General features: G+C 39.6%; 1 protein-coding gene across 1 annotated transcript in view; it reads left to right on the top strand.

The window, feature by feature from the left end:
- PHLPP1 (PH domain and leucine rich repeat protein phosphatase 1) overlaps window positions 1-26,577 on the top strand; it is a 142,331-nt gene that overhangs the window by 81,945 nt on the left and 33,809 nt on the right. The window contains exons 4-9 of the mRNA XM_027899112.1: window positions 8,325-8,491; window positions 19,331-19,477; window positions 20,010-20,240; window positions 21,464-21,666; window positions 23,294-23,354; window positions 25,202-25,297. Coding sequence (XP_027754913.1) covers window positions 8,325-8,491; window positions 19,331-19,477; window positions 20,010-20,240; window positions 21,464-21,666; window positions 23,294-23,354; window positions 25,202-25,297 — 905 coding nt within the window. The remainder of the gene's footprint in view (window positions 1-8,324; window positions 8,492-19,330; window positions 19,478-20,009; window positions 20,241-21,463; window positions 21,667-23,293; window positions 23,355-25,201; window positions 25,298-26,577) is intronic.

Genomic DNA, 26,577 nt, shown 5'->3' with positions numbered 1-26,577 from the left:
AGAAGGATTCCAAAGTGTTTTCAGTAATCTCTGGGAGTGAAGAGGTAGAAATGAGCAGGGGAATGTTACTTTGCTTGAAATGAAGCTTGGGAGAACCAAGTGTCTGCAGTGAGCAGCTCCCATGAGATAGGAGGGATTGACAGGACTGGCACAATACTTTGGTGCGTATAAGGTGGTAACAGAGTCAGTCTTGACACTGAATGGCTGTAACATTGAGAGCATTTCCAAGCAAAGTCTAGCAGGAAGGAAAAAAAGGAGAGCAATTATTAGCAAAAGCTAATTTTAGGGATGTGTGCTCTCCTTAGTCGGTGGAGAAGGATAAAGATCTCCAGGGAGAAGAGAGAACAAGTGCTGGAGACCAGTTTTAGGCCCCTGGCCAGTAAAGCTATAGTTGTGCCTGTTTGTTTTATAAAACACTTCAGTCAGAAGGCCTTTCTGAATTACGGGGAAATAAAAGCATTAAAAGACTTCATCTCATCTGTAGAATTTGTCTTCCTCTGATTGTAGAATTAATCCTTATGATGCAGCTGGGTTGGAGAACCTAGATCAGAAACTGAGGATTTCGCATAACCTCTTATTTAACACCAACTAACAAAATCCTACCACCCCCTCTACATGGGACTTGGGATACTCAGGAAAGTGAACATCTACTGGAAGTCTCACTGGCAAGAATCTGAAATCTATAGTAAATCATGGAATGGTTTGGAATAAATTTCAAAGGCCATCTAGTTCCAAAACCCATTCCATGGGCAGGGATACCTTCCACTAGACCAAGTTGCTCAAAGCCCCATCCAACCTGACCTTGAACACTTCCAGGGATGTGGCAGCCACAACTTCTCTGGGCAACCTTTTGTCTTTGTGGCCCTCCTCTGGAGCTGCTTGAACAAGTTTACATCATTCTTATGTTGAGGACCTCAGACCTGGATGCAGTATTCCAGATGGGGTCTCACAAGGGCAGAGTAGAGGCAGAGAATCACCTGCTTTGACCTAATGACCCATCCTTCTTTTGATGCAGTCAAGGATGCAGTTGGCCTTCTGGTCTGCAAACACACACTATTGGCTCATGTCTGTCTTTCATCCCCAAGAACCCCTAAGTCCTCCTAGCAGCCTAAGGGCTGCTCTCAATCACTTCTCCTGGTCTGTACTCATGTCTGGGATTGCCCTCTGACCCAGGTGCAGGTCCTCGCACTTGGACTTGATAAATTTCATGAGGCTCTCATGAGTCTGCTTCTCAAGTTTGTCCAGGTCCCTCTGGATGGCGTCTCTTCCTTTTGTAGTGTCATCTGTAAGCTGGCTGAGGGTGCACTCAGCTCACTATGTCATTGATAAAGATATTAAAGGGCACTGGTTGTGAGACATGTGATGCTGGAGAACACCACCCACCACTGGGCTCCACCTGCACATACAGCCATTGACCACAACTCTTTGGTTGGGAGGCCCTGGTGGTCTAGAGGGTAAAGGCGCTGTGCTGTCACCGCAGAGACGCGGGTTCGATTCCCGATCGGGGCCACTCCTCAGGCAGATGGAGCTCGTTAGTCCTGTAAGGCAATCCATCTACGTCCTGAGGACCTCACTGCCACCGTCCAAGCTCGCTTGGCCCTGGCAGATGAACCTCAGGATTAAAGGGTGGGCTCAGTTCCGCGCACACTGCGTCTCACCTAAAAAATCCAATGCGCAGGCTGGAAGGTGTAAAGACCTTCCCCAGTTCTTCGTTTGCGAAGACTGGCCATTACATTACATTACAACTCTTTGGTTGCGTCCATCCAGCCAATTCCATATCCATTGAATATCAACCCTTCAAGTCCACATCTCTCCAGGTTGGAGATAAGGATGTTGTGTAGGATTGTGTTGAAGGCCTTAGAGAGGTCCAGGTAGATGACATGGGTTGGTCATCCCTTGTTGACCTTAGCAGTCATTCCATCAAAGAAGGCCACCAGATTGGTCAGTGGTGATATCCCCTTAGTGTCTTCCATGCCTTAGAATTGGTTCCATAAAGATTTGCTCTATGTTTCCCCATTATGAAATGAATAAGTGCTGAAATGAATAAATGCTGAAAGAAAGTCTTTGCTGGAGGGGCTGCTCATTGTGAAGTCTGCTTGTTTGGCAGTACAGCAGCTTATCTTTACAAAAAAAAAAAAAAAAATCTAACAGAAATGGTAAGAAGAACTAACTTTAGTGAGCCTGTCACCTCTTTTGCAGTATTTACAGATGAATTGTTTTCAGTCAAGATGTTTTAAGGATGTTAATATTCCTTGCTTCATGAAATGGAGATTCACATGCCTGAATTATAAGTAGATTAATGCTACTGCTAATTTTTGTCACTTAACTCCAAGTTGCATCTTAAGCCTTGTCCTTGCAGGGATCTTATCAGTGTGAACATCTCAGCATGACTACCACCAAGGTGCAGTGTTAATATTGTTCCCTTTGTAATATTGATATCACTACACAATCTCTAAAAGAAGAGCACTTTTCATTCTGGAGGAACAAAAATGCTCATACTCTGGTAATGACTTCAGATAATACCCAGCATTTCCAAATGACAGGTGATGAATGCCTTTTTTTTTTTTTTGACAAATTGTTGCTTTCAAGATCTTGATGTTAAACTTGGGACACTGACTCTCAAGTCAATGAATTTTTTTCTGGACTCCTATCACAAAAGGTAAAGGAGCACAACTTCTGATTCATCCCTTCAACATTTCCCCCTCCCCACGTTAGTTTGTTAATACTATTTTCAGTTACGTTGTTACAGGTTTGCACAAGGGCTAAAGGTAGAAGGGAGCTATTTCTGCGTGCTATGTAAAACTTTGTTCAGAGATATGGAGAGCAGAGCGGGGACAAGTTAAATACTATTTGTGCCCCTGAGTCCTGCTGACCTGAGGTGTTTGTTCCAGAGCCTTTTGGCTGCATTAGCTGCAGAGGAGAGATGGGGAGAGAGAGGTGTGTGTCCTGTGAATGCTGCCGTGCTGGCACGTGCTCCTGCCCTTCTTCTTAGTGGGCATTTACTACTCTTTCCTATGGCATTGCCTGTTCAATTTGGTAATCTGGATGATGTGCTTTCAAGCTTCTGCTGAGTTTTTTATTTTCTATGCAAGCCCTTAGCTTGAGTTATTGTGCATCTAATTTAATGTTTAAAAGAAAACAAAAAGAAGAGGCCAGAAAAGCCAGTAAAGTATCTTTTCACCCTTGGGTTGCACCAGTTTCAAAGCTGTGATTTAAAATGAAAATATATGACTTAAAAAAAAAAAAACACAAACGTTTTTATTCCTTTTCCCCCAGCCTCCTTAATTTTTGGCATTAGCTTGTTTACCAGTCTGAGCAGTTCCTCAGCTCTTGGCTGTGGTTGAGGGCACCAATGTGTTTCCTGGCTGTGGAATTCAGCTCAGCAGAGGGAGGCCTCTCTGCTGAGTGGGGCTTTGATGTTCGAATATAAAGGAGGATTAAGATTTGAAGCAAGGCTGATTCTGAGGTGAGGAGAACCTGTTTGCTCTAAATTAGTTTAGGTATTTCAAGCCAGTGTATCACTGTTAGTTAAGCCTTTTGCAGGCATTAGTGGGATGTGATAATTATGAAACTGTTTAGAAACAAATCCTAAAGGAGAAAGATTACACTCCCTTTGCATTAGCATGTCTACAGCAGGTATAATTTAACATTGTCAACTCAGTTCAAACAGAGTGGGAATTTGGCTGCCTGTACAGTGTGGGCTGTTCAGTTATTTTGTCTTCTGTTGAAGTCCTAAGCAGTAATTTCTTATCTGAATAGAGCTATAGGGAGTGGGTTGATGGTAAACAGGAAAAAGACATAATTACGTTGGTTTAAATTCACGCCACAGGTCACACCAAAAGATGTCCTTGTGTAAACAAGGCCTGTGTTTGTCCAAACAGCTGGGTTCAGCTGTGCCCATTGCTGACATCCATTGTCAGCAACAGATCATTTTTGTAGTATAGCCAAGGCTTTGAAACAAAGACGATAATCAGTCTTGTTGCATAACTTGGTGACAGAGGTGTCATTATACTGATGGACAAAGCAAAGTGGTTTTTTAGCCCTGTGTAGCAAGAAGCAGCAAGAATATTGGTTGGTGCAAGTCTTTTTCTATATTTTTGTTGCCAGCTGCTAAAGATTTACAGTGAACTCATACCATACTTTCACAAGTTTGGTGATGAAATACTGTTTGAAAATGAAAATACTGTTTCCTTTTTAAATATAATAACTAAAAAAATTGAAATCAAAACACCTTGGTGAACCTTTTTTATTTAAGGTACTTCTAGTTTTTTTGAATTGTTGTTTATACTTGTAAGTGCTATCGTGGCACAAGTAACACATGTTTAAAAGTGAGTTTTCATATTTGGGAAACTCCTAGTTCTTTGGCACATGTGCAACTCTTAGGTGGGGAGGAGTAGAAGGCATACTGCCCAAGGGAGGGAGAGTGCTCTTCGGCAGCATTATTTGTGGTGATATTCACAGAACAAAGCTATATTTCATTGCTGCTGGGGGAAAATTGAAAGCACAATGACAGCTTTTTGGTGTTTGCAATGGGTAGATCCAGGGTTCTCTGTGGTACATGTGCGATAGTTGCATGCCACTTCTTCAAAACTGCATTTCAGTTTGACATACTCATATGGAGACTGAAAAAAATAACTTATAACATGGTAGGACCAGGGTGCCTTACAGAGGTTGCAAGAGGAACTGGGGGAAAAAACCACTTTGCATCGGACTTTGCAGTTTTATGTGCAAAGTTGAATGTGGCCTTATCCCATTACTGCCCCTCTGGGATTATAGTGGAGGACATTGCAATACAGTGATTGACTGCAAAGTGCTTAGAAATTATATCCAGGGAATGGAGAAAGCAGTGTATTTCATATTGTGCCTTTATATTTTTTGATGAATAAACATCCCAGCTGAGAAGTGGGTTTTAAAAAGTACAAGATCTTGCTTTCTGTTTGAGCCACACTGTTGTCAAACCGTTGCCTGTCTTGCTTCTCTGGCAAAGATGGGCATTGACTCTGCGGCTCATGCTGCTGTAACTGAGAGGTTGTCCTACACCATTCTCGAGAAGGTCATTGCCCCAGCCTTTTCCTCAATGTTGTTGTACTAGAAATGCAACAGTGGTTTCATGTGAAATAAGTGTTAAGCTTGTATGCAGTTTAGGATATGATAAGAAGGGTTTAGTTTGGGCAGTGGTTTCTTCTGCCTGGGGAGTTGTGAACTTGTGCTGCTTGTGGTTTTGTATTTTATATGTATGTAAAGCATATCAAACAGCTATACTTAAAAGTCCTTCAGCAGAAAACACCAAGCAAAACCATAACAAGTGCTTAATGCAGGCTCCATGTCTTTCTGGAAAGCCTCTTCCTCTAGCAGCGCTACCACGCCAACTCTCTTCACTATTTTTGTTGAAGCATAGGTCTCTTGAACCCAGCCCAGATAACTTGTTGGAGTATTTATTTACAGCAGAATGTCTTGGGTTTGTTTGTTTGTTTGTTTGTTTTCTTTCAGTGAAAACCCTACTTCCTGCAGATAATGTCTCTTTCTCCAGAAGCTTTTTATTCTTTGAATGTGAGGGATAGTCTACTAAGTGTTTTCCTGCCCTTTATCAGCTTATCTTTGCAGTGATTCCCCAGTGAGTCAGGGAAACCCAGTGCTGTATTAAAAAACTGTACCACCTTTTAGAAAAAAGTCTTTGCTCTTAATAAACAATAGCAAACACACACATGCACAGTCTTGCTGCATGTAAGTCAATTGAAGACAATTGCAAGATTGAAATAATCCTTTGTTGTTTGAGAACAATGTAATTTCAGAATTTCAATATTAAACTTCAGCTAGTGAAAGTTTCTGATGGGTGAACGAAAGAAAGTATTGTTAAGATGATGTTCTCATTTGTTGCTCTTCTTTGTTTTTCATCTTGTTCTATTCTGCAGGAATTTGTTAAAGAGCAGTATTGAGCAATAAAAAGAGCAAGGTCTATCCCTGCCTGTGAGAATAACTGTGTGTTTACAGGAGCCTGTCTTGTAACAGTTCAGAAGTTAGTTCTTGGAGTACTGTTTGATAACAAGAAGACTTTGATAAAATTACAGGTGATTCCAGAACTAACACCTTTTAAAAAGCGTTTTTAACTTTCACAATTATCTCTCTGGTAGAGGCATCATTCAGTATTTGTCAATTGCATGAAAATATTAATTAAATCCTTTGTATTAGCGTTCCTTAAAAAAAGGTAAACAAAAATAACCAGAACATACAACCTGTAAAAAACAAAATTACTTTTAACTAGATTTATTTCACAGGGTTTGATGATTTTAAGATAGGATTTACATTCTTTTCTAAGGCAACAGTATAATTTGGATATTTGATTTTGTTTGACTGTGTTGTTGTGATTCACACTCAGAGTTACCAGTTCTGGTACTTTAGATGTTTCTAGAGTAACGTGCCTTGCTAAGCACTGCTGGGTTGCTTATTCCTGTTCATATCACTTGTTCCAAAAATGTAGCTGGAGCAATAATGTATATAAGCATTACACCTGAAATTAAACATTCTTTTTTAATTTGACAGGTGTCAGCACTTTTTCATCCCTTTTGTTTTCAGTGTGATCAGAACTGTATCATACTGGGCAGGTTCTGGCACTGTGAACAGCAGACTGAATACCTAGTGTTTAGAAATGACTGCTCAGTATAGCCTATGAATAATTTTTGTCTCATACTACAAGGGCAAGAAAAATAGTAGCTACAGTAACAAAAGGACTGAACTAATTGAGTAACAAAAATTCAAGTATTTTAATGGATGTGGGAGGACTGGATTATTAACGATTGCATTGGAAAAAAACACTGCAGCGTCTGTTCCCCTGGAAGCTTATTGCTGTGTGTTTATAATAGCAGCCACTTATCCTGAGGCCTGTGTACCTTGCATCGGAGAAGAAAAAAAAATTTTGGTGGCCTGCCTTTCGGTGGCAAGCTTCTTCACTTACATCTACAAAACTCAATGCCTCTAGTTGCAGAGCATTCTGTGGCAGGGGTTGTGTCTCTGCCCAGAAGGTTGAGTGATGTCTCCTTCATCAGAGTTGAGAAGCTCTTATGTCAGTTGGCATTGACTATGAGATTTGGGGTGGTTTTGCTCTTTTTTTTTTTCCCCTTAGCTGTAGTGTTTGTACATCCAGAATCACAGCATAAGAGGCCAGTAAAAGTGCCAATGACAAAATGAAACAATCGCTTCTTTTGGAGTGAGCAGCTGACAGAACATGTAACCATTTGAGCACTGCTTGTACAGTCCCAGAAGTCTAAAATGGTGGTGGTTTGCTTCTCCTTCTTTGAGTTAAGCCATGCCTGCTCCAAAAATGCCTCTCCTCCTAGCATTTGACTCCTTCTTCTCCACCATCCCTGCACTGTCCCAACATCCTCCTTGCATTACTGTCTGGTGGGGCTTTGTCATATAGCTAGCTCTGCGACTCTACTTTATGAAAGGATATTTTTAATAATATCGGAAAGAAAAATATAAGAATTCTACATTGCAGTGTTGGTTTTGGTTTTGCTTTGGCGATTTTTCTTTTTTTTTTTTTAAATAAAGTCTAGTAAATAAGTAAAGGAGCAGGATGTAGTTCATCTACGTATATCCTAGAGATTTGTTAAGGGCCACAGTTGCTGTTACTTGAAGTAGTTACCTGTAGGTCTTTTTGGAATGATGTAGTGCTAGGTGGTATGATTTTTTTAGCCTCTACAGACTATGTTTGTTTTACCTTCCTCTTTCTAGAAAATAATGTTAAACTTCCAAATCTCAGTTCTGTTTGTGTCACATTTTTATCACTCTTAGACAAGTCTTCTAATTCATTTAGAAGAGTGCTCAGTGTTTTGCTGCTGCTGTGATATTTTTTTCTCTCCAGTAAGATGTAAATGGGATAACTTTTCTTCAGCCATTGAATATCCACTTTTGACCCTTGAAACCAAGACAGGGTGATGACTGCTGTCCCCTCACCTCCACTCACTTGGAGGAGGCAATGCTAAGCAAAGGACTAGAGTAAAGTTTATGTCAAATATAATTTTTTTTCCTGGTTGTGAAGTATGAATGACTTCACTGATGAAAATGAATCCATTTTGCTTATTGTTGTTTGACAAGGCTTTGTGCTTCTCCCCCTGCTAGCCATCTATGAGTCTGGTTTATGCACGGAGGCTAAGCAAGCAATCATGGCATAACTTGCAGCGATTATGTGCACTGTGTTAAATCAGCTGTGTATGCTGGCACTGACTTCTGCTGTGCTTAAGAACAGTTTATCTTGTGCTGGTAGGGGTGAAGGAAATGTTGTTTCATTACAGTATTAACATATTGGTGTTGTACTTGACTTCTAGGTTGCATCACAACGCATAAGCTCAGTGGATCTTTCATGCTGCAACCTGGAGCACCTGCCTGCCAACCTGTTTTATAGCCAAGACCTCACTCATCTCAATTTAAAGCAGAACTTCCTGAGGCTGAACCCCAGCCCATCCACAAGTAGAGCCCTTAGTGAATTACAAAGGTAAAGTGGTGTGGTTCTACTGGTCTTCCTCTGTCCTTGGAGCCGTGATCTGCGGGTACTTTCCTAAAAATCACTACCTCCTCTTGTGGAACATTGTCCTGACTGCAATGCTTCAGAAATTGGTTAACTCTGTGTGTTAGAAACAGACTCGCTTTCATGAGAAACTTAATGTTTTTCTCATAAATAGGAGGATGTTTTCAATCCAAAATGCAGTTTTTGGAATGTGATTTTGTCTGCTGAGGCCAGACTGTAGCTCTTCAGCCTTTGAGTCATGTGAGTGAGTATGAGTTGGTGAGCTGCCCATCAAAGGGAGGCATTCTAGGTAGGATCAGTACTGCATGTGACTAAGTGAAGAAGTTTTTTGTTATCCCCCAAGCAAAGAAAGGCCTGATTTCATTCATTCAGCCTGTCCTCTTTCTACTTTGCTCAACCCTAGTTCTTTTTTCTTAGTAAATATCTCCTTCCATTGTTCTTTCCACTGCAGCTCATAAGAGAATGTAACAAATGGGTAGACAGCAGCATGAATGATTTAATGTATGTGTTCCGTGGAATCAGCAGGCTTTCTGTATTCAGAAAGATGAGTATTTTCCATACTGAATATAAAACTGTGATTTTAATTTCAGTGGTAACTGAATTGCAGAGTATCTCAGGATTATGTTTGTGGATGGCCCTGTTCAAACAAACTGTTTTAAACCACATTTCTAAATCCCTTCCTTTTTGAAAAACAACTGAAAAATACAAGATGGATTATGCGGGCTGTTGTATTTTTATATAATTCCAATTTTGTTCTGGGAAAACAAAAGATTTGGCATAATGGAAGATGAATGAACCCAGCAAGTCTGCTTCACAAACAAAGCAGGCAGTGATTCCAAGAGCTTACGAGCACAGTCTGGAGAGGAATACTGACTGGATTAAATGTTCTGTGAATGTCAGTATAGGTCTCCAGATAACAAGTGCAGTTTTAGCATAAGTTAGGTGGTGAACATGGACAAATACCGAATGCTTTATATTTTCATGACTTTTTATAATTTTTTCCTTTTTTAAATATCAGAAAATGTAGAGGAGATACTTGATTATATTTTGTCCATATACCTACAGCTAGTTCTCTTTGGGATTAGAAAGCATTTATAGATGTTTTGATGGGCAATATTCGTTCTCTGTTCAATGTTCTCTTGGTACTGCAGTTGTAGGAACACAACTTAATAAACCGTTAAAATTTTTCTCACTAACATGAGCCTGAACGTACAAGAGTGAAGGAGTTCAGGTGACTAAATAAAACTCTCCTGTTTTCTGAGATTCTGCATGAGGAAAATCTGGAGAAGTGGCATATACCTGAGGTGGTGCAGAAGTGATTTTGAGCTGTGATTCTTCTGTGAGCTGGTCCTATTCTATCAGTGAGTAATAGGTTTCAACTCTGCCTCCATTGCTTTCAATTTGTCAAGAAGGCACAAACTTCTGGAGGGAAAAAAAAATTATTAGTGAGGTTACATGGCACTGTTTTGGTGGATCAGTCAGTGTCTCAGGAACTCCTGCCCCTTGACGCTGACGTTCCCTTTGCCACTGCTGATGTCCTCCAGCCTTATCTTCATGCAGCACAACTGGCATCACCCAGGCATTGACTAGCTGGAAGCTGCTGGCACTGTTCCTATTGCTGTGCCAGTGGAAAGGGTTGTGTGAGGTGGTAGTTCCTGGTGAGGTTTAGGAAAAGCAGTGCCCCATCAGTTGTCTTTTGCCTCCTAACAGCAGCAAAAGCATGGGCCTGGCCCTGGAATGGCCCAAGCATTTTTTCTTCCTGCCCTAAGAAACCCAATATTGGCTTTGCTATAGAGCGGGAAAACTTGAGTTTTATTTGTGTTGCCAAAAATCTTTGAACCAGCTTGACTGCTACTTTAAGACTGCTTTTCTGCAGTGAATAAACACACCAATATAGAGCAAGAGGGGAGCACCATATCTTTTTGAAATTACTAGTGAATTCCAGTATCAGAATTTGTGTGAAGTGAGGAGAAGCTCAGTCATTCCTGCGAACACAAGTGTTGTCTGACTTTTTTTTCTTTTCAATCCAATTTCATAAAAACATTTTCAGATCTTTTAGGTGTTACATAAGGTAAAACTTTACTGAATAAACAAAAAGTCTTTTTTTGTTCACTCATGTTGTTTCTAACCACTGCAAAGCAAGTACAAAATCTCTGCTGTTCTGATTTGGTGCTGTTGGCTTTTATACCAAATTCTCATTTGCTAAATTGCAGCCGCATACAGGGCACAGCACCAGTGAATCAAACCTGGAGGTATCTAAGGCTCCAAAATAGCCATGTGCTTGGATGTTGTGAACAAAACACATTGCAGTCTGAAACTTCCTTGTGAGAGGAAAGAGAAGGGTCAGGCACTGATCTCTTCTCTGTGGTGACCAGTGACAGGACCCGAGGGAATGGCCTGAAGTTGTGTCAGTGGAGGTTTAGGTTGAATATTAGAAAAAGGTTCTTCCCCCAGAGTGTGGTTGGGCACTGGAACAGGCTCCCCAGGGAAGTGGTCACAGCACCAAGCCTGACAGAGTTCAAGAAGCACTTGGATGAATCTCTCCAGCATATGGTGTGACTGTTGAGAATGGTCCTATCCAGTGCTAAGGGTTTGACTTGATGATTCTTGTGGGTCCCTTCCAACTCAGCATATTCTGTGACTGTGATTGGCATTTATATATCTACCCTTCCTGGTACAATGTTTGATTAAAATCTGGCTATCAAGGCAGTCTAGGAAAATTTGTCTTGCTAAGCAGCTCTTGGTGCTAGCAGGTCCTTTTAATTAATCACTCTAGGTGGTAATTTAACGAATGCTCATGAAGGCTAGGTTACAAAACAAGTATGTCAAAGACACAAGAAAATACCAACTCTTCAGCATCCCACTGAGTAGGAGGAGGTCATAGTAATGAGATGCTGACATATGCACTGCCTTGGCGGGTACTGTCAGTAATGTATTGGGGAAAAAAATAATTTTCTTTATGCAGTTACTTCTTTCATGTCTTAAAATAATGTAATTTATTGCATTTCCAAATAAAATGTTTAGTCCTGCACAATACATGGTATGTGAAGGTGTGCTGATGTGTAGATGCACTTTTTTTGCAGTAACTGCGCTTTAACTTGCTTTACTTTGCACTCAAACCAATTTTGTTGCTGTAGATGCTCTACAGCGGTGAAGTTGCGTAACTGAATTGTCTAAATGTTGAAAGGTATATACAGCTACCTCTATTTTTCTCCTGCTTATGTGGGAATACATATTTCACGCTATGTATATAAGTAAACCATCTGAAAATGCATCTGTGCTGAAAAAAGTAGGAAATGTTGGTACTTGTTCTCCCTCACAAAATCTTTTTTTCGAATTATAGGAAAGGATGTTTCTCTTTTGAAGAAGAGAGGAGATTCCCTAGTTGAAATGCTAACAAGAGTTCAGGCTTGCAGGCTTGCTAATTTTGCAGAGTACTGTTGCTCTAGGTTTGAAGCAAATGAATAAACCATAGTCTTTATTTACTGCTGCTCTGCTTCACTGGGCTGAGCACGCTTTATATTTATACATAATCGTTTCAATTGGTGCTCTTGGAAAAAGTGGTTGGCATCAATAACACTGTTTGCTTGTTAATATTGAAAAGTGAGTTGTCGGTATGTGGATTTTTAATATACAACTGCTGCAGATTTAAAAAAAGTAAAATAAGAAAAGGGGGATATTATAAGGCAGAAAGTTGTTTTAACAATAAATAAAATTGTGCTTGCTGGTTTTATCTAAAGAATTAATTGTTATTCTGATCATGGTTGTTAATTGTTAACAGTGATTGTACGGATTTTTATACTAAGATCAGTTGGTAGCTTTTCTCTCCCAGAACTTCTTTAGAGATGAGCTGCCTTCTCTGGCATCTCAGCTGAAATTCTTTGGGTCTAGTGGCAGTAATCTGAAGTTGCATCTGTAGGTTATGAGAAGGCGACAGGACTCTGAATTACTGATGCAAGTGTTTCTGAAATCCCTTAACAACTTCCAACTGTAGGATAGCCATTTTTGTCTGAAAACCCAGGATTTCAGGCATCCTCAAGCTGAGCCCTCCATTACAAACCTCTATGTATGTATGTATTATTGTGCAGTAAGTAGGTAATTGAAAATGCGATCTCTGTTCCAAGAACACTTGGACAGTGAGGGGGAACCGGTATTAGCAACCTAACTAGTATGAAGCCAGCAGGCAAGGTTGCTAGAAGTTGGGGTGCAGTGTAGGTTCATCTTAGCTTGTCCCTAGAGATTGAGGAGCAGGGAAGAAAGTCTCCAGCCTAACACTTGATTGGCCTCAAAGTGCATTGAAGCTACTCCTTGTGATTATTGCTTTGACTGTACGTAACCGAGGTTAGTGAAGAAAGTTGGCTGGACTATGACATTTCAAATATATGTCTTCCCCCTTGTCAGGCCCCACAGGGCACTGCCAGTAGATGCACTGGAAAAGATTTGAGCTTCCTTCCTTTTTTTATTTAAGGGTTTTTGGTTGGGCTGGGGTGGGTGTGTTTCTTTACTGTCTTGTTGTTTATTTGTTGTTTTTGTTTGTTTAAGGGTTTTTTACAATTCAGGTGTTATTTAAATGAACCCAGCTAATGTGTGAAGTGCGCAAAGAATGGAGTGGTGTGGGAAGATCACTCTGTTGGTCTTGGAGCCAGGGAAGCTTATGTTTGTACTACCTTCTCCTCTTTCAAGCCAAATACTTAAGCATAGACATCTAAGCTGTAGGGCAAGAAGAAGTTGACATGTTACTGACAACCTAGGTCTGCTAATAACAAACAGACATCTACTAATAAGAAATCCCATCCAGTGTTTGCTATATTCTGATGCTACGCTTATTTTCTAGTCTCTGTATCTTTCGAATATTTTTTAATATGTTTATAATATTAAAGATGGCACTTGGAATTTATTGTTTGTGTAACTTCACTGCTTTTGTTTGATTCAGCTTGTAAAGATACTGAAGGAAGAGTTTGGTTTTGTTAATGAAAGCCTTTCTTTCCAATTCTTCTTGACTGTGTTCTACTTAACTACTGTGTATCTCTCTGACTTCAAGAAGGTGCCCTCATGTGAACACCCAGCAAAAATCAGTGACATTTGATTACAGAAAATTTCAATTGTAAAATTAGGTCTACGAATCACTAAGTGGGGAAGATTGAAAAATTGGTTTAATGTTGGAAGCACATTGAGTTTTTTATTTTTATTTTGAAATTGGAACAGTGAACTTAATAATAGCATGAGAAAAGTAAATGGCAGTAAGATATATGCTATAAAATAGCATTTTTAAAATAGTGTAGTCTAAAAGCAGAAATTACACTTATTAATTTGATTCACTTTAATGGAACTATAAGGCTAAGTGCAGCAATATCTCTTCCAAATAATGTTTCAACAAATAGTGAACATATTTATGGAATCCATTTATTTTGTATCAGTCTCCATTTTGCTTGTCTACTGCTTTCTGATATGGCTTCCAAAGCACAGATTTTCTTTTCATGTGTTTAAATATGTTTTAGTTTGGAAGCCCATCCCTGGCTAAAGCTTTTGCATTCCAGTTATAAATCTCCAGTACAGAGAATGAGAATATATTGTCACTTTTTTGCCTAGGAATTTTATCCTTCCTCTGGGGACAGTCTTTCCCCTCATATAAAGCAGTGTGCGCCAGGTATGCACAGAAATTGAGAACTGCAGAGCAGAGTATAGGCTCAGATTATTTCCACTAAGAAAACATAAATTTTGTTTTCTTATATTTATGGTACTTTTACCAACTATGTAATATAATAAAAGCTTTATTGTTGTATTAAGTTTGAAGATAGTCTGAATTTGGCTGTGATTATTTGTAAATAATAATTTGATAATTATTATACATTTGATAATATTATATAAAAAATAATTTTGAAAAATATCTGCCTAGATTTAAGATTATTCCTTTTTGTGTAGTGCAGTCTTTTTTCCTTTTTTTTTTTAAATACAATCTACCAATTAATTTTGGTATATAGACTCAAGTCTGTTTGCCAGAATTGTTTTGCCTTTAATAGTTTTATGTGCAAGTAGATGGGAGGAATATCATGATGATAGGATCAGGTGTGTTAGCATAAAGGGTAGTGAAGATACCAGAATTACAGCTAGCAGTCTGCTTTTTCCTCTCTTTTGCTTTTTCCCCCCATGGAGTTTAAGAAAGGAAGAAGGAAACAAAAAAATGAGATAAACTGTTTTCATTTATTCATTCAGCTGCTCAAGAAACTGATTCTTCTGAGTTGACCAGAATCAATTTTTGTCCTCAAGCTAAGTGACCCTCTTTCCTGAGATGGACTTTACTCCATCTGTTTTTGTGTGGTGTGACGTGAGCTACTTTGTGTCTGGATGAACAGGAGTTCTCTCCAGAGAAAGGGAGTGGTAAACAGCAGAACTCCTCCTTCCTCCTCTCCATATTATCTATCAAAGACTGTTCTGTGTCCAAGCTGGGGAGGGCTGCTGTTGACCTTAGTTAGGCAAGGCCTTCACCTGCAAGCATTCAGGTGAACCTCCCTAGCTGTTGCAGAAACAGTCAACCTCTATTCAGCTGCCATGACAAGTTTAGCAGGGCAAGAGGGCTGAAATAGTTCATTTTAATTGTCTTACTAATTTAAGGCTTTTACAATGACACCTTTTGGGAAGGGAAATGCTAAGACAGTATTTCTGGCACTAGGCTAGCTGCTCCTTTAGGCAATAAGGCCGTGCATGGGGAATCTGACGCAACTGCAAAAAGGGAGTAAATTGCACCTTTTATTTCCAAGGAGGAAATTGGTGTGTCAGGTTTTTATGAAAACTCTTCATCATTATGTTAGTGGCCAAACTAGCAGGTGTTCAAGAAGGTGGCAAACGGTAGTTCAGTTCCAAAACTTGTCACAGCACTGCTAGGTAAATGCCATAGTTTTGCTTAAAAGTGGTGAGGGACGCTTGTGTTGCTGCTTTAAAATGTAACCACAGCATAGTCATGGGATAGCCCAGGTACTGGAGATAGCTTTGGAAAAGTGATTTTCCTTAGACTGTCCCTTATGAAACCATGTCTTCTCTTTTAGGTGTAGTAAAATACTGCTTTTTAATTCTTTTTGGTAAGAGTACAGCAAGACCAGTTTTGTCAGATGAGTCTATTATGGCTGCATTTCAGTGACTGGGTATGACCAGTTTGAATATACTATTCCCCTCACTCCAAACCTAGTGGAACACAAATGCTGTACCGTGTAATGGAAATTCCTCTGCTGTTCTCATTGGGTAGGTCTGAATTTGAAATTAGCTTGTCAGTCAGTTCACTGCTTTGCTGTGATACAAATTTCTCGTTATTCCCTCTCCTCATTTTGTGTATGTCAAACTAAAGCCACTGCTGAAGTGGCAGCTTAGGGATTAAGTAAAGGGGCAGGTTTTGGCTCAATTATGGCAATTAGTGTTCAGTCATATTGCATGTTTAAACCCAAGCTTTGGCATGTCAACATTTTGTGCCATTTTAAAGTAGGGCTATTTTTGCTCAGAGAAGTGAGTGATTATATTTTGGTCATTATAATGGAAAACTTAGTAAGCTAACTGAGCATAGTGTCTAGAGAGATGCTGTTCTCGAAGTTGACTTTCCTTAACAAATAACAAGTCTAGAATCAGGGAAACAGGGAAAAGAGGAAGGAAAGCATATGTGGACATGATAGGAGGCTAATTTACTGTCGTGCCTCAAACGAGCAATTTTGTGCCCTTTCTTCTTTCTAGCAATGCCACGTGAGCGGTGTCGATGCATGTCCCTGCTTCTGATAGGAGTAAAGATTTGGATGTGAGAAAACAGCAAAGATAGTGCTCTGTAAAGTCTGTTTAAAACCTGACACTTTGCAAACTCAGCAGCAACAGAAAACTTGACTCTGTAAAATACTTCTACCTTATTTATATTGATGCTACCAAGTGATACTGGCATGACTGACTAAATCTGTGTAGGTATAAGGAGTGCTATAACCAATTCAGCATCTTAAATGTGCAGCATGGCAGTGCTCCATAATGGAGGCGCACCAGCCCATTTGCCATGTAGATAGTTGGAAGTGAGTGGCCAAAGATGAGAAGTAGGTTTAAATCTTAACTTTGAGCAAATGCCTGCTAGTTTGGCTCAGTAATGTTCTGTACTTGACAGTGCTCCATGAGAAGAAATGTGGCTTTAGCATTTTGTAGATGGATGTGTTTATAACAGAGGAAGAAAATATCTCTTTCTGGACAGATGTCTTATATTATTCTCTTAACTTTAACTAAGCTTGTGGTGTCTGCCTTTCAGCATTTCTTAAATGTGGTTTAACAATGAACTTTAATTTGTGGATTTTTTGATGTACACGTTGTTCAGCTTTTGTTTGGGTTATCCAATACTGGATGTACTCACTCATCTTCTCTTACATATTGCAAGGAACTGTTAACTACTTCCGTTTGTGTCCTTAGTAATTAGATTACCCACAGAAGACTGTTAATAAGCACACATTACAACATACATTAGGGTGGTAGAGATGTAATACAGATACACTGGGGAGGGGGAGATTCCCCCTGCCTCTGACTTTGACCTAGGACAGTTAAACTAGAATGTATGCAGAAAAACTTGAAGCTGGACACTGCATTGCAGTTAATTATTATATTTCTTAGCTTCCTTTACCACCCATTGCCCCAGTGCTCTATTATTTTGATCTTCTGTAATTTTATCTCAAGATTGTATTTGAAGTCTTCTACTAGATTGTTAAGTGTACAAAATCCCTGAGACTATCCTTTTGAGACCAGAGAGTAGCATAGGTAAAGGCCTTGGTGTGATTGTTAAATGAGTTCATTCTATTTTCATGGTTGACTTGAAAATTTGAAAGGTTACATTTTGGTGTTTCTCCAGCAGCTTAATTATTTTGACTTAATATGCCCTTAATCTTTACTACTATTTTTGTACTTACCTAAATACTGGAAAAGAAATAATTCTAAAAGCCTCGGAGTCCACTTTGAGGAAGATGTGGGACAGCTGTTCCACTGCAGAAACAACCCAAATTTCAAGGCAATATATCTGTGGCCTAAATCTACAGTTGTCTTCAAGATAAATGTGGGATTGTGTGTTTCAGTTCTAGGTTCAAGATTTTTAAGCCTTTTCTCTCAAAATAGAGGAATGTGAAGGTGTGGTATTGAAAACATTTTTTTTTTTTCTGGCTAGCAACCCTTACTAATATCAGCTAGCTTACCCTAGCCTCCTTTTTAGTTTACAGTTCTGCCTTTAGAGGTAGATTAGTCATTGTTTCTGCACAGTGGCACTTTTCCCCCTGCAACACTAATTTGATTGCAAGATTTCTTTAAGTCTCCATCTCTGTTCCAGACTTCTGCCTCCAGCATGGCACAGGGTGTTCAAAATCTGTGATAACTCTGGCAATGATATTTCTTTTTTTTTTCTTCTGCCATGGTTGCACCAAAATACCAATAGAGAGTACAGCATTCCCTTGCCTGCTGCAAACGTGTAAATGTTGTTATGTGTGTTCACAACCTGTCTCTGGGGCTCAAAAACCCTCATTGAAATATGGTAGGAAGGCGCTGCTTACGTTTTCACACTGAATTTTGGTCAGTAACGTGAGTTTGATTTAGACAATGCTAAAGGTGCATGCTAGTTGATTGCAGTAGCTGCTAGGGATTTTTAAGTCTTTGTTGTTAAAACTCTTTAACCTTTTCATGCTTGACGCATTTTCTGTCTGTGTTTTCTGGTCGGAGGACAAAGTTCTCTGAGGTAAGAATGTGCTAGGCTGATGCAGAGGCTATGGATGCACGGGCACATGCTGTTGGAGATTACTTTCATGTGGAATAGCAGCACTCATAGGTGCAGTTTTGCTTCCCTTGCCAAGTTATGTAAAAGCCTGCTCACGCAAATAAACGACTTGAGCCTTAATGAAGGGAAAATTAAGTCCAAATAAAATGGCCTGGTATAAACTGTGCCAGAAAAGAAACTTCCTCCCGTCTATCAGAATCTAACACAGATCTTTTCATTCATCCTTTTACTTGCCTTTAGGCATACCTCCCAGTGGTTGTCAGGCAACCATAATAGTGTTGCTGAACATGCAGGCTGGCTAATTGGATTGTCCCCTTCTTGGGGTTTTTGTTCAAATGGTTTTGGTCATTTTTAATAAGGCAAACACATGCAAGTTGCTTTGTTGGCTGATGTGATAAACCAAGGGGCTTTTAAGAGTTCTGTGACATGTCAAGGACAAAATTTTGACACCTGTGCAAGCTTTGACATTGCACTTAATCAAGAGCATAAGAATTTGCCTTTGTCACTACAGAAGCCTTGCTAAATCTGTTTTAATTCAGCACATTTCCCAGTTGTGTTCAAACCAGTCTATTCTAATGAGAAGTTTTGGTTGAAAGGCAAACTTGACTGGACCTGAGCAGCACTAGAAAAATTTAGTGTTTGAATAGACTGAGAATTTCCCACACCTTGTAACTGTGTCACAATGATAGTTTTACTAGCAAAATAGGTGTTCAGGAAAATAGCGGTGTTTTAGTACAGGGTGAGATGCCACAGAAGTGGCATATATCATAAGAACAGCAAGGGGGTTGTTCTTTGTTACACTCACTGGAAAATGTATTTAATGTGTTGTTCAGGAGGGCCTGTTTCTCTGTGCCAGCTTAATGTGAGAACACTTCTTACAAGGGGTGTTGAACTTGAGTGTCTGGTAATTTCTCTGGCTGTTCTGAGCGTATAAGCTAAAAAATTCATGTTATTTGCATTCATATAACCAAACTTGCCTTGTAGTAATCATTGTGAGGCAACTACTTACTTGTTTCCTTTTATTTTTTCTTATCTTATTATAGATTCACAAAGTTGAAGAGCCTTAACCTTTCCAATAATAATTTAGGAGACTTCCCACTGGCAGTCTGCAGTATCCCAACTCTGACTGAACTCAACGTGTCCTGCAATGCCCTCAGAAGCATTCCAGCAGTTGTAGGCGAGATGCACAAGCAAGTACTCTTTTAAAACCTAACATACGCAGCCTGATAATAAGGGCAACAAGCAGTTTCATAACTCTACATACTCTTGCTAGGAGAAACAGTTTAAACTTACTGGGTGTTCTCAGAGCAAACTGGTTTGTAGATCCATATGGAAGCAGTTGTGGATGGAGGGAAAGCACGCTTTGTGCTTCAAAGCTCTTTCCCTCCCCAGCATTTGACACAAGGGTCACCTTCATGGTGAAGAAAATCTTTAAATTTCATTGCTTATGTGCTTCAGCTGATATGCAAGTTGCAGTTCTGGGGATGTTTGAAGATACAACTAACACAGCCTACATTTCATAGTTGCCAAAGCTTTTAATTATTTGGTGTATATCTTCTGTGGCGGGTGTTAAAGTGTTATACTTTTAACATGTTTCTTTCGGCTCTTTTTTTTTTCTATTGTATGTCACTGTAACTGCAGCAGATTTGTGTGTTTATAGGAAGGAAATGTGATTTAACAGGTCACTCTTCACTCTCCCTTCCCCTCCCCCACTTCTAATAGCTTGCAGACATTTTTGCTGGATGGCAACTTTCTCCAGTCCCTTCCTGATGAATTGGAGCATATGCATCAGCTCAGCTATGTGAGTCTGTCCTTCAATGAGTTCACTGACATTCCGGGCGTGCTGGAGAAGCTGACTGCCATGGATAAGCTTTGTATGTCAGGAAACTGCATGGACACCCTGAACCTACAGGTGTTGAAAAGGATGCCTCATATTAAACATGTGGACCTAAGGTAGGTATTAGGAAAAGGGGAAGAATAAGTGAGTCTAAATTATTGATGATGAAATGGCTTCTCCTTGCCTGGGTATGAATCTCTTGTGTTAGTTCACTGAACCATGTTTCTGGTGGTGTTATGTAACTTGCAGCACTTGCCATGACTTAGCAGTCTTTTCTGAGGAAGTGGAAGCATTTAGGGTGGTCAGTAGGTAGGGAGAGGAGTTTTGGGGGAAATAATGTTTGCACCAAAAGGTCAGAAAAAACACAACCTGGGACGCTGGTGATTCCTGCAGTTCTTGTTGCTGCAGTGTTAATATAATATAGGTGATAGTCCCTGACCCAGAAAGCTTCTATCTGAAAGATGAAGCTACTCTGAAAACACAACTGTTACACAGAAGGCAACTCTTCAAATCAAAAGCAACGGCAGAACTGTAGGTATTTATCCTTGGCTTATCCTCAATTGGCTTAGTGGACCAACAGAAGTTAGTATACTGATTTTAGTGTTCTGTTCAGAGCTGGGAATTTGAACTCTCTGGAGTGCTCTACAGACTCAAACATTGCTGGGTTATAGATAATTTCATTCAGTTGTAACTTCTGGGGAAGTTGCTGAGTACTGGCAGTGTCAATGCACTGCAGTGAAGATGTGATTAAAATCTGTCCTTTTTATCTGACAGACCCACTTGTCTTGGGTTTTTGCATTGTTTTCATTCAACACCCATTTTTAGGTTTCTGTATTTTGCTTGGTGTGAAACATGGAGAGGCGAGAAGCAAGTGTATGGGAATTCATAAATCTCAATTTGGGTTTTCAGTAAGGCAAGAGTCTCCAATATCTGCAGGCTTTTCCAGCACATGCTCATGATAGAGCAGGAGGAACTGTAGAGGTTTTGTTCTTTTCCAAGCTATTGGGCATAAATAACAGCCAGATCATCTTTTATTTTTATAGACACAGTAACAATAATACTTAGCTCCTTGCAGAGCTTTTCATAAGTAGTTTTCAAAGTAGTTTAGAAAGGAGCTTGGTGTCATCATTCCTTTGTCATGATGGATAAAGCAATGGAGTGGATCCATCCTGGTTTTGAAATACCGTAACAAGAGGGAAAATCTTAAAAGTCAACCTTGATCAGAACCTGAAAGTGTGCTAGTTTAATGCAGTGCAACCGATTTATTTTAGAGTGAGCATTGGTTTGTCAGCAGGAACCTGCCACGCAACTACACCTAATCTCCTTTTTTGTCTGCAAGATTGAATTCAATTAGGAGATTGGAGGCTGATGAAGTAGATTTTCTGCATCACGTGACCCAACTGGATCTGAGAGACAACAGACTTGGGGAGCTGGATGCAACAGTTTTTAACAACGTTGAAGTATTACACTGTGAAAGGAATCAACTGGTAACCCTCAAAATCAGTGGATATTTTCTCAAAGCGCTGTATGCTTCCTCGAATGGTGAGTGCATTTTCAGGGCAGCTGCAGTGTTGTCATCTGACTTCTGTTTTCATACCTGTTTCTCTCTGGGATGATTGCGGAGTGCAGTGCTCATAATCAGGACGCTCTTGACATTACCCTGGATAAAAGGGTGTCACATGTACTGTGTAATGCTACTGGCAGTTCTGAGCTTCAGAAGTGACTGTCAAATAACACTGGGCTACTGATTTAGAGGTCTAAAAACTGTAAAAACCTTATAGTTTGGGCTGAAATTCTTCTCTGTGTCAGTAGGGAGGGTTCTTGAGTTTGTCATTTGCTTTGGTTTATTAATGTGTTGCTTTACTACAGCCAATAAGAAATTAACTGCTTTTCCCTGCATTGAGAAAGTTTGAATAAGTGGCCATTTGTGAGACAAATCAAAACAATATATGTTTTTTGTTACTGCTTCTTGCTCCCTACTCTGGGCAGAAAGCTACAAAATCCATGAGTAACTTAATTTGTATTGGATAATAAAAATAATGCCAGGTGAATAGCTCCTATGTTTCATTTATCGCATCTGTTTGATCTGTCTCTGGAAACTCCTATTACTTAAAATACTCAGTTTGCACCACCATTTTTTATTGCTTGGAGTAATTTGGTATGGAATAAAGAAAATGCAAGCTCAGAGAGCTATGAATTTGATAAACAATCTGAACTACCTTTAAAAGGCTGTCATCTTAGTGATATCCAAGCCTGTGCCTTCATTAGGTATTCATGCCAGGATCTTTGTAGCTAAGAAAAGTTAAGATAATCTGAGCATGTACTGCTCAATGTGGACTGAGAATCCAAGTCAACCCATACCTTGCAATAAACTACCTATTTGGTCTTCCTGTTGTGGTTATCCTCTCTTTGCACTTTCAACCACCTTGTTTTAGTCTCATCTTCCGAAGAAACCATGATGCTTGTTACTGTTTCATTTTAGTGCATTTGTCTGTAGGCTTAAGTAAATGTGTGGGGTTTTTCTTAACCTTAATACTAAGTATTAGCTACCTAAAAACCTTAGGTTATGAACTGTATTTTGATTACTTCAGTAATAACATTGCTAGCAGTAGTCAAGGTGCTATGAAAAGTCTATAAGGCTGCCTGCAACTGGGAACTCCACAGGCATGCAAAGGCTCATGTAATGTGTTGAAAAATACTCTGGATCTTGCCATGACCTAGAGGATTCTATGGTATCCTGTAACTTGCTGTTCCAGAGTGGAGAGTTTTCCTTCCCATGTCTGTACCACTAGTGACCGGTGAAAAAAAGTAGGGCAGGTTTCTGACTGACTCCTCTGGGCAGAGGGCAGTGGAAGCGAAGTTACAGTTCTGTGACAAAAATGGAAAAATGAGAATTTGCCATTAAACTTTTAAAATCCTCCAGTTTCTCCAGTCTGATCAGTTATGCAGTTTCTGTCATAGCAAGTACATTGTACTAGAGCAAATGTACTAAGACACAGTAAAGAAACAGAACTGGGTTCACAGGGGTCCAGATCTTCAGAAGTTTCTTAGATTATTGGCTTGCTCTGAAATATCTCAGTGTTAGCTCTTAAAGTAATTTTTGTGGAACAGTCAGTTAGGTGCAAATCTTTATCACCGCTTCTGTTGTTATATATATTTTTTCCCCTAGAACTTGTTCACCTCGATGTGTATCCAGTTCCTAATTGCCTGGCTTATATGGATATTTCTAGGTAAGACTGTGTTTTTTCTTGGATTTGTGAAATGTACATCTAACATTCTTATGGAACAATGACATTCACTGGTATCTTACTGAGTGGGAGTAGGGGCAGGAATTGGACTTTGGGATGTGAAAAGACTGATTTTGAGAGTTAGAGCAGAGAGCATGGGCTCATTTTTATAGATTCCTTTTTTTTTTCTTTTTTTTTTCTTAGCTGCCAAAGGCAAAATGTGCCTTGGTGGTTAGAGGAGAAGAGTTCCCATGATTTCAATATTTCCTATCTTACAGAGTTATAAGTCTATGATTCAAACATAAACCAATCTGAGACACGTGCAGGAGTTACTTTCTGGATATGTCTGCATCGTAAGCTCAGCGTAGGTGACGGTTTGATAGTTTACTCATCAGTTTGGCAGCTCCTGCAGCTCATCGTTGTTCTCCGCAGCCCTGGCTGCTGCAGAGATGTCTGCAGTTGCCATTTGAAGGCATACGTAAATTTCATCTTAATGAGGAAGGTGGGATAAGTGAAGAAATGGAAAAGGGAGTGTTTTAGTTTGCTTTACAGTTTCAGGACTGAATTAGGAAAACATTTATACACGTGCTTAATGGCTGTCTTATTTAAGAAATTGCTCATCTGCATTTGAAGTAATAATCTCATTCATTAAAAATCCTGCTTAAAGCATTCAAGCTACTGCGGATGATCATAACTATTAGTGAGTTAACCTGGGCTAGTGGCCATCAACTTCAAAGTTTCGTCAACCCTGAGTTACCCACATTGTGCACTTAAATGTAACGCAGTGGTGTGACTGAATAAGTGGTCTGTTGAAAAGCGATCTTTGTAGAACTGTGTTCTCCATTTACACTTGTAAGTGAAATTGGTATAGAATGTGTGATTTTGATCACAAACCCCTTTTTGTGCTTCATTTCAGTGATGGCATTGAAACTTAAATGGGTAGAGTGTCTTTAGCTTTTTGACTTGCTTGGAATTTGGGAAATCTGCTTGAGATCAGAAAGGAAGCTATCTGAGAAGAGAGATTGGGTTGCTATTGCATATTTTAGTTAAAGACTATTGTAGGAATAAACTAAAGGATACAAGTACATGATTATGTTCATGTTTTGTAATTCCTGAACTTCAGGTCTGAGCGTGCCTGACTATTATTTGATGATCAGTTTTGCTTCTGTGTATGCTGACTGAAATCGTGGTTATGTGAAGGCTTATGCACACAATCTCCTCTGTGTATCTTGTAGCTAATTTTTGTCTTTAAGGCAGGATACAGGAGTGCCCCAGAGTTGCCTATCAGTGCGTTTTCAGTGCAGTATTTGGAAAAACTTGCCTCCTTAATTTTCAGAAGGGTTAGTTTCTGTGAAGATAAATACAAGAAAAGCAAAACAGTTTGCTTTAAAAATACACCAAAAAAATTTCGTTCTATTCAGTGAGATAGCTGAAGAATGATAGAGTGGATTTCGGGATTAAATTTATGAGAGATCAAAGAGGTATGTTTCGACTGTGTAGGGTGTGAATATCTTTTCAGAAATTTTCTTCTCTGAGGAAAGACTTCATTTTTGGTATTTTGATACTCTTGATGCTTCCATGATAATTTGGAAGCATTTTCTTCTATTTTCTTAGTGATTGCCCATGTAGGGAGATAATAATGCTGTTAGTTTTCTTGCCCCCCTCACTCAGGACTTGACTGCACTGGTAGTGCCCTTACAGAAGGAGGGATGATACAATGTCATAGAAAATATGCTATGTAGCAGACTTGTTTCCTGCAGGTATCTGTATCTCCCTTGAGGATCTATACTTCATAGCCTTTACATCTTGATTATCATTTAGTTGCATCGCTTTGTGTTCTTTATTCATAGAAATCACCTGGAAAACCTGCCTGAGTGGGTGTGTGACAGCAGGAAACTGGAAGTGTTGGATGTTGGCCACAATCAGATACGTGAGCTGCCTGCCCGGTAAGTCTTGCAGACCAGTTGCACAATGTGGAACAGGATAAGCAATTCAGAAATAATTGCTGATTCAGTGTTTAGCTTGTTCCAGTGACTGTCAGGGCTGTTTTATCTTTTGTTTGATTTTATTTTTACCTTGCGGGGTGTCGTCATGCCTCAAGCTTCCACCCAGCCTTTCTTCTTTTACTTTCATGCAGAGAAAGTAGTGCCTTTGAACTTCAAGTGGAAGTTTTGAAGTTGTTCATGTGGCTGTTCAGGCAGGAAAGCCCTTCATTTTTAATATTGAATATTAAATATTTACAGCTGTAAATTTGCAGAACAGTTTAGAGATCCAGAACTTGTAACTTAGTTTCAGTGATGCCTCGAGACTGCAATTCATAGCCATGTTTGAGTGAAAAAGGGTTAAGGCCATATCAAGCAAGTAAACTCCTGCAAGTAGAGTAATTGCCTTCACTACAAAGATCATCTCTTTTCTAGGAGTCTAAACATAAAATTGATAAATACAAATGATAGAAAAGAAGTGAACAGGAAGCAAAATAGGAGTTCAGTTGAAATAATGAATGGGCCTTACTAATTTTTTTTCTAGAGAAACCTGTTCCAGGTGAGTATAATGGTCAGGTGCAGCATTGAGAATTTTTAAATTCCTGCCTTCATTGGAAGAGAGCTGTCATTCTTGACTGTTCACACACTTCAAAAGAGAAGTTGTGAAAGAGGGAGAACATACTAGCTAGGCACAAGGAGTGAAAGTACATGGGGATATGCAGAGCCACTGAAGATGGTAGGCAGCTAGCATATCATGAGCTAATAAATGTTTTCCTTAAGGACTGTACAGCACAGAAGAGCATCAGAAACTAAGAAGAATAGTTTTCTCTGGGTCAGATGAATGTGTAATGTGGTGTAAACTTGGCAATTTTAGTCAGAAATGGGGAGAAAATAGATTTCAGAAATGTGGGCAGAAGAGGGTATGAGGAGATTTACCGAGCAAACTAACAAGCTAACATGCAGACTATTAATCCCTCTGTTTTTTCACACAAAGTGAAACCATGCCTACTCAGAAGGTGGGGGTGCAAAAGTTCATTTCTCTTTCATTTGCACTTCATAACAGCCAGGACTATCAAGGCATACCGGATATCTCTGGGAGATTAATGATTAGCTGAAATTAGGTACAGTCAACATCCCACTTGTCTCTCCTGCCATCTTATCATTAACCCCAGGAAACAGCTTATCTTTGAAAGCTCTTCTTTGTAGTGTGTGTCTAGATAGCTTAGCTCCTAATAAGTCAGTTC

This window comes from Empidonax traillii, unplaced genomic scaffold, assembly GCF_003031625.1.
Source record: "Empidonax traillii isolate 1590-97213 ecotype Southwest subspecies unplaced genomic scaffold, ASM303162v1 scaffold644:size547830, whole genome shotgun sequence".
Classification (NCBI taxonomy): Eukaryota; Metazoa; Chordata; class Aves; order Passeriformes; family Tyrannidae; genus Empidonax; species Empidonax traillii.
Note: the sequence above shows the minus strand (reverse complement) of the source record. Positions and strands in the feature narration are given on the sequence as shown.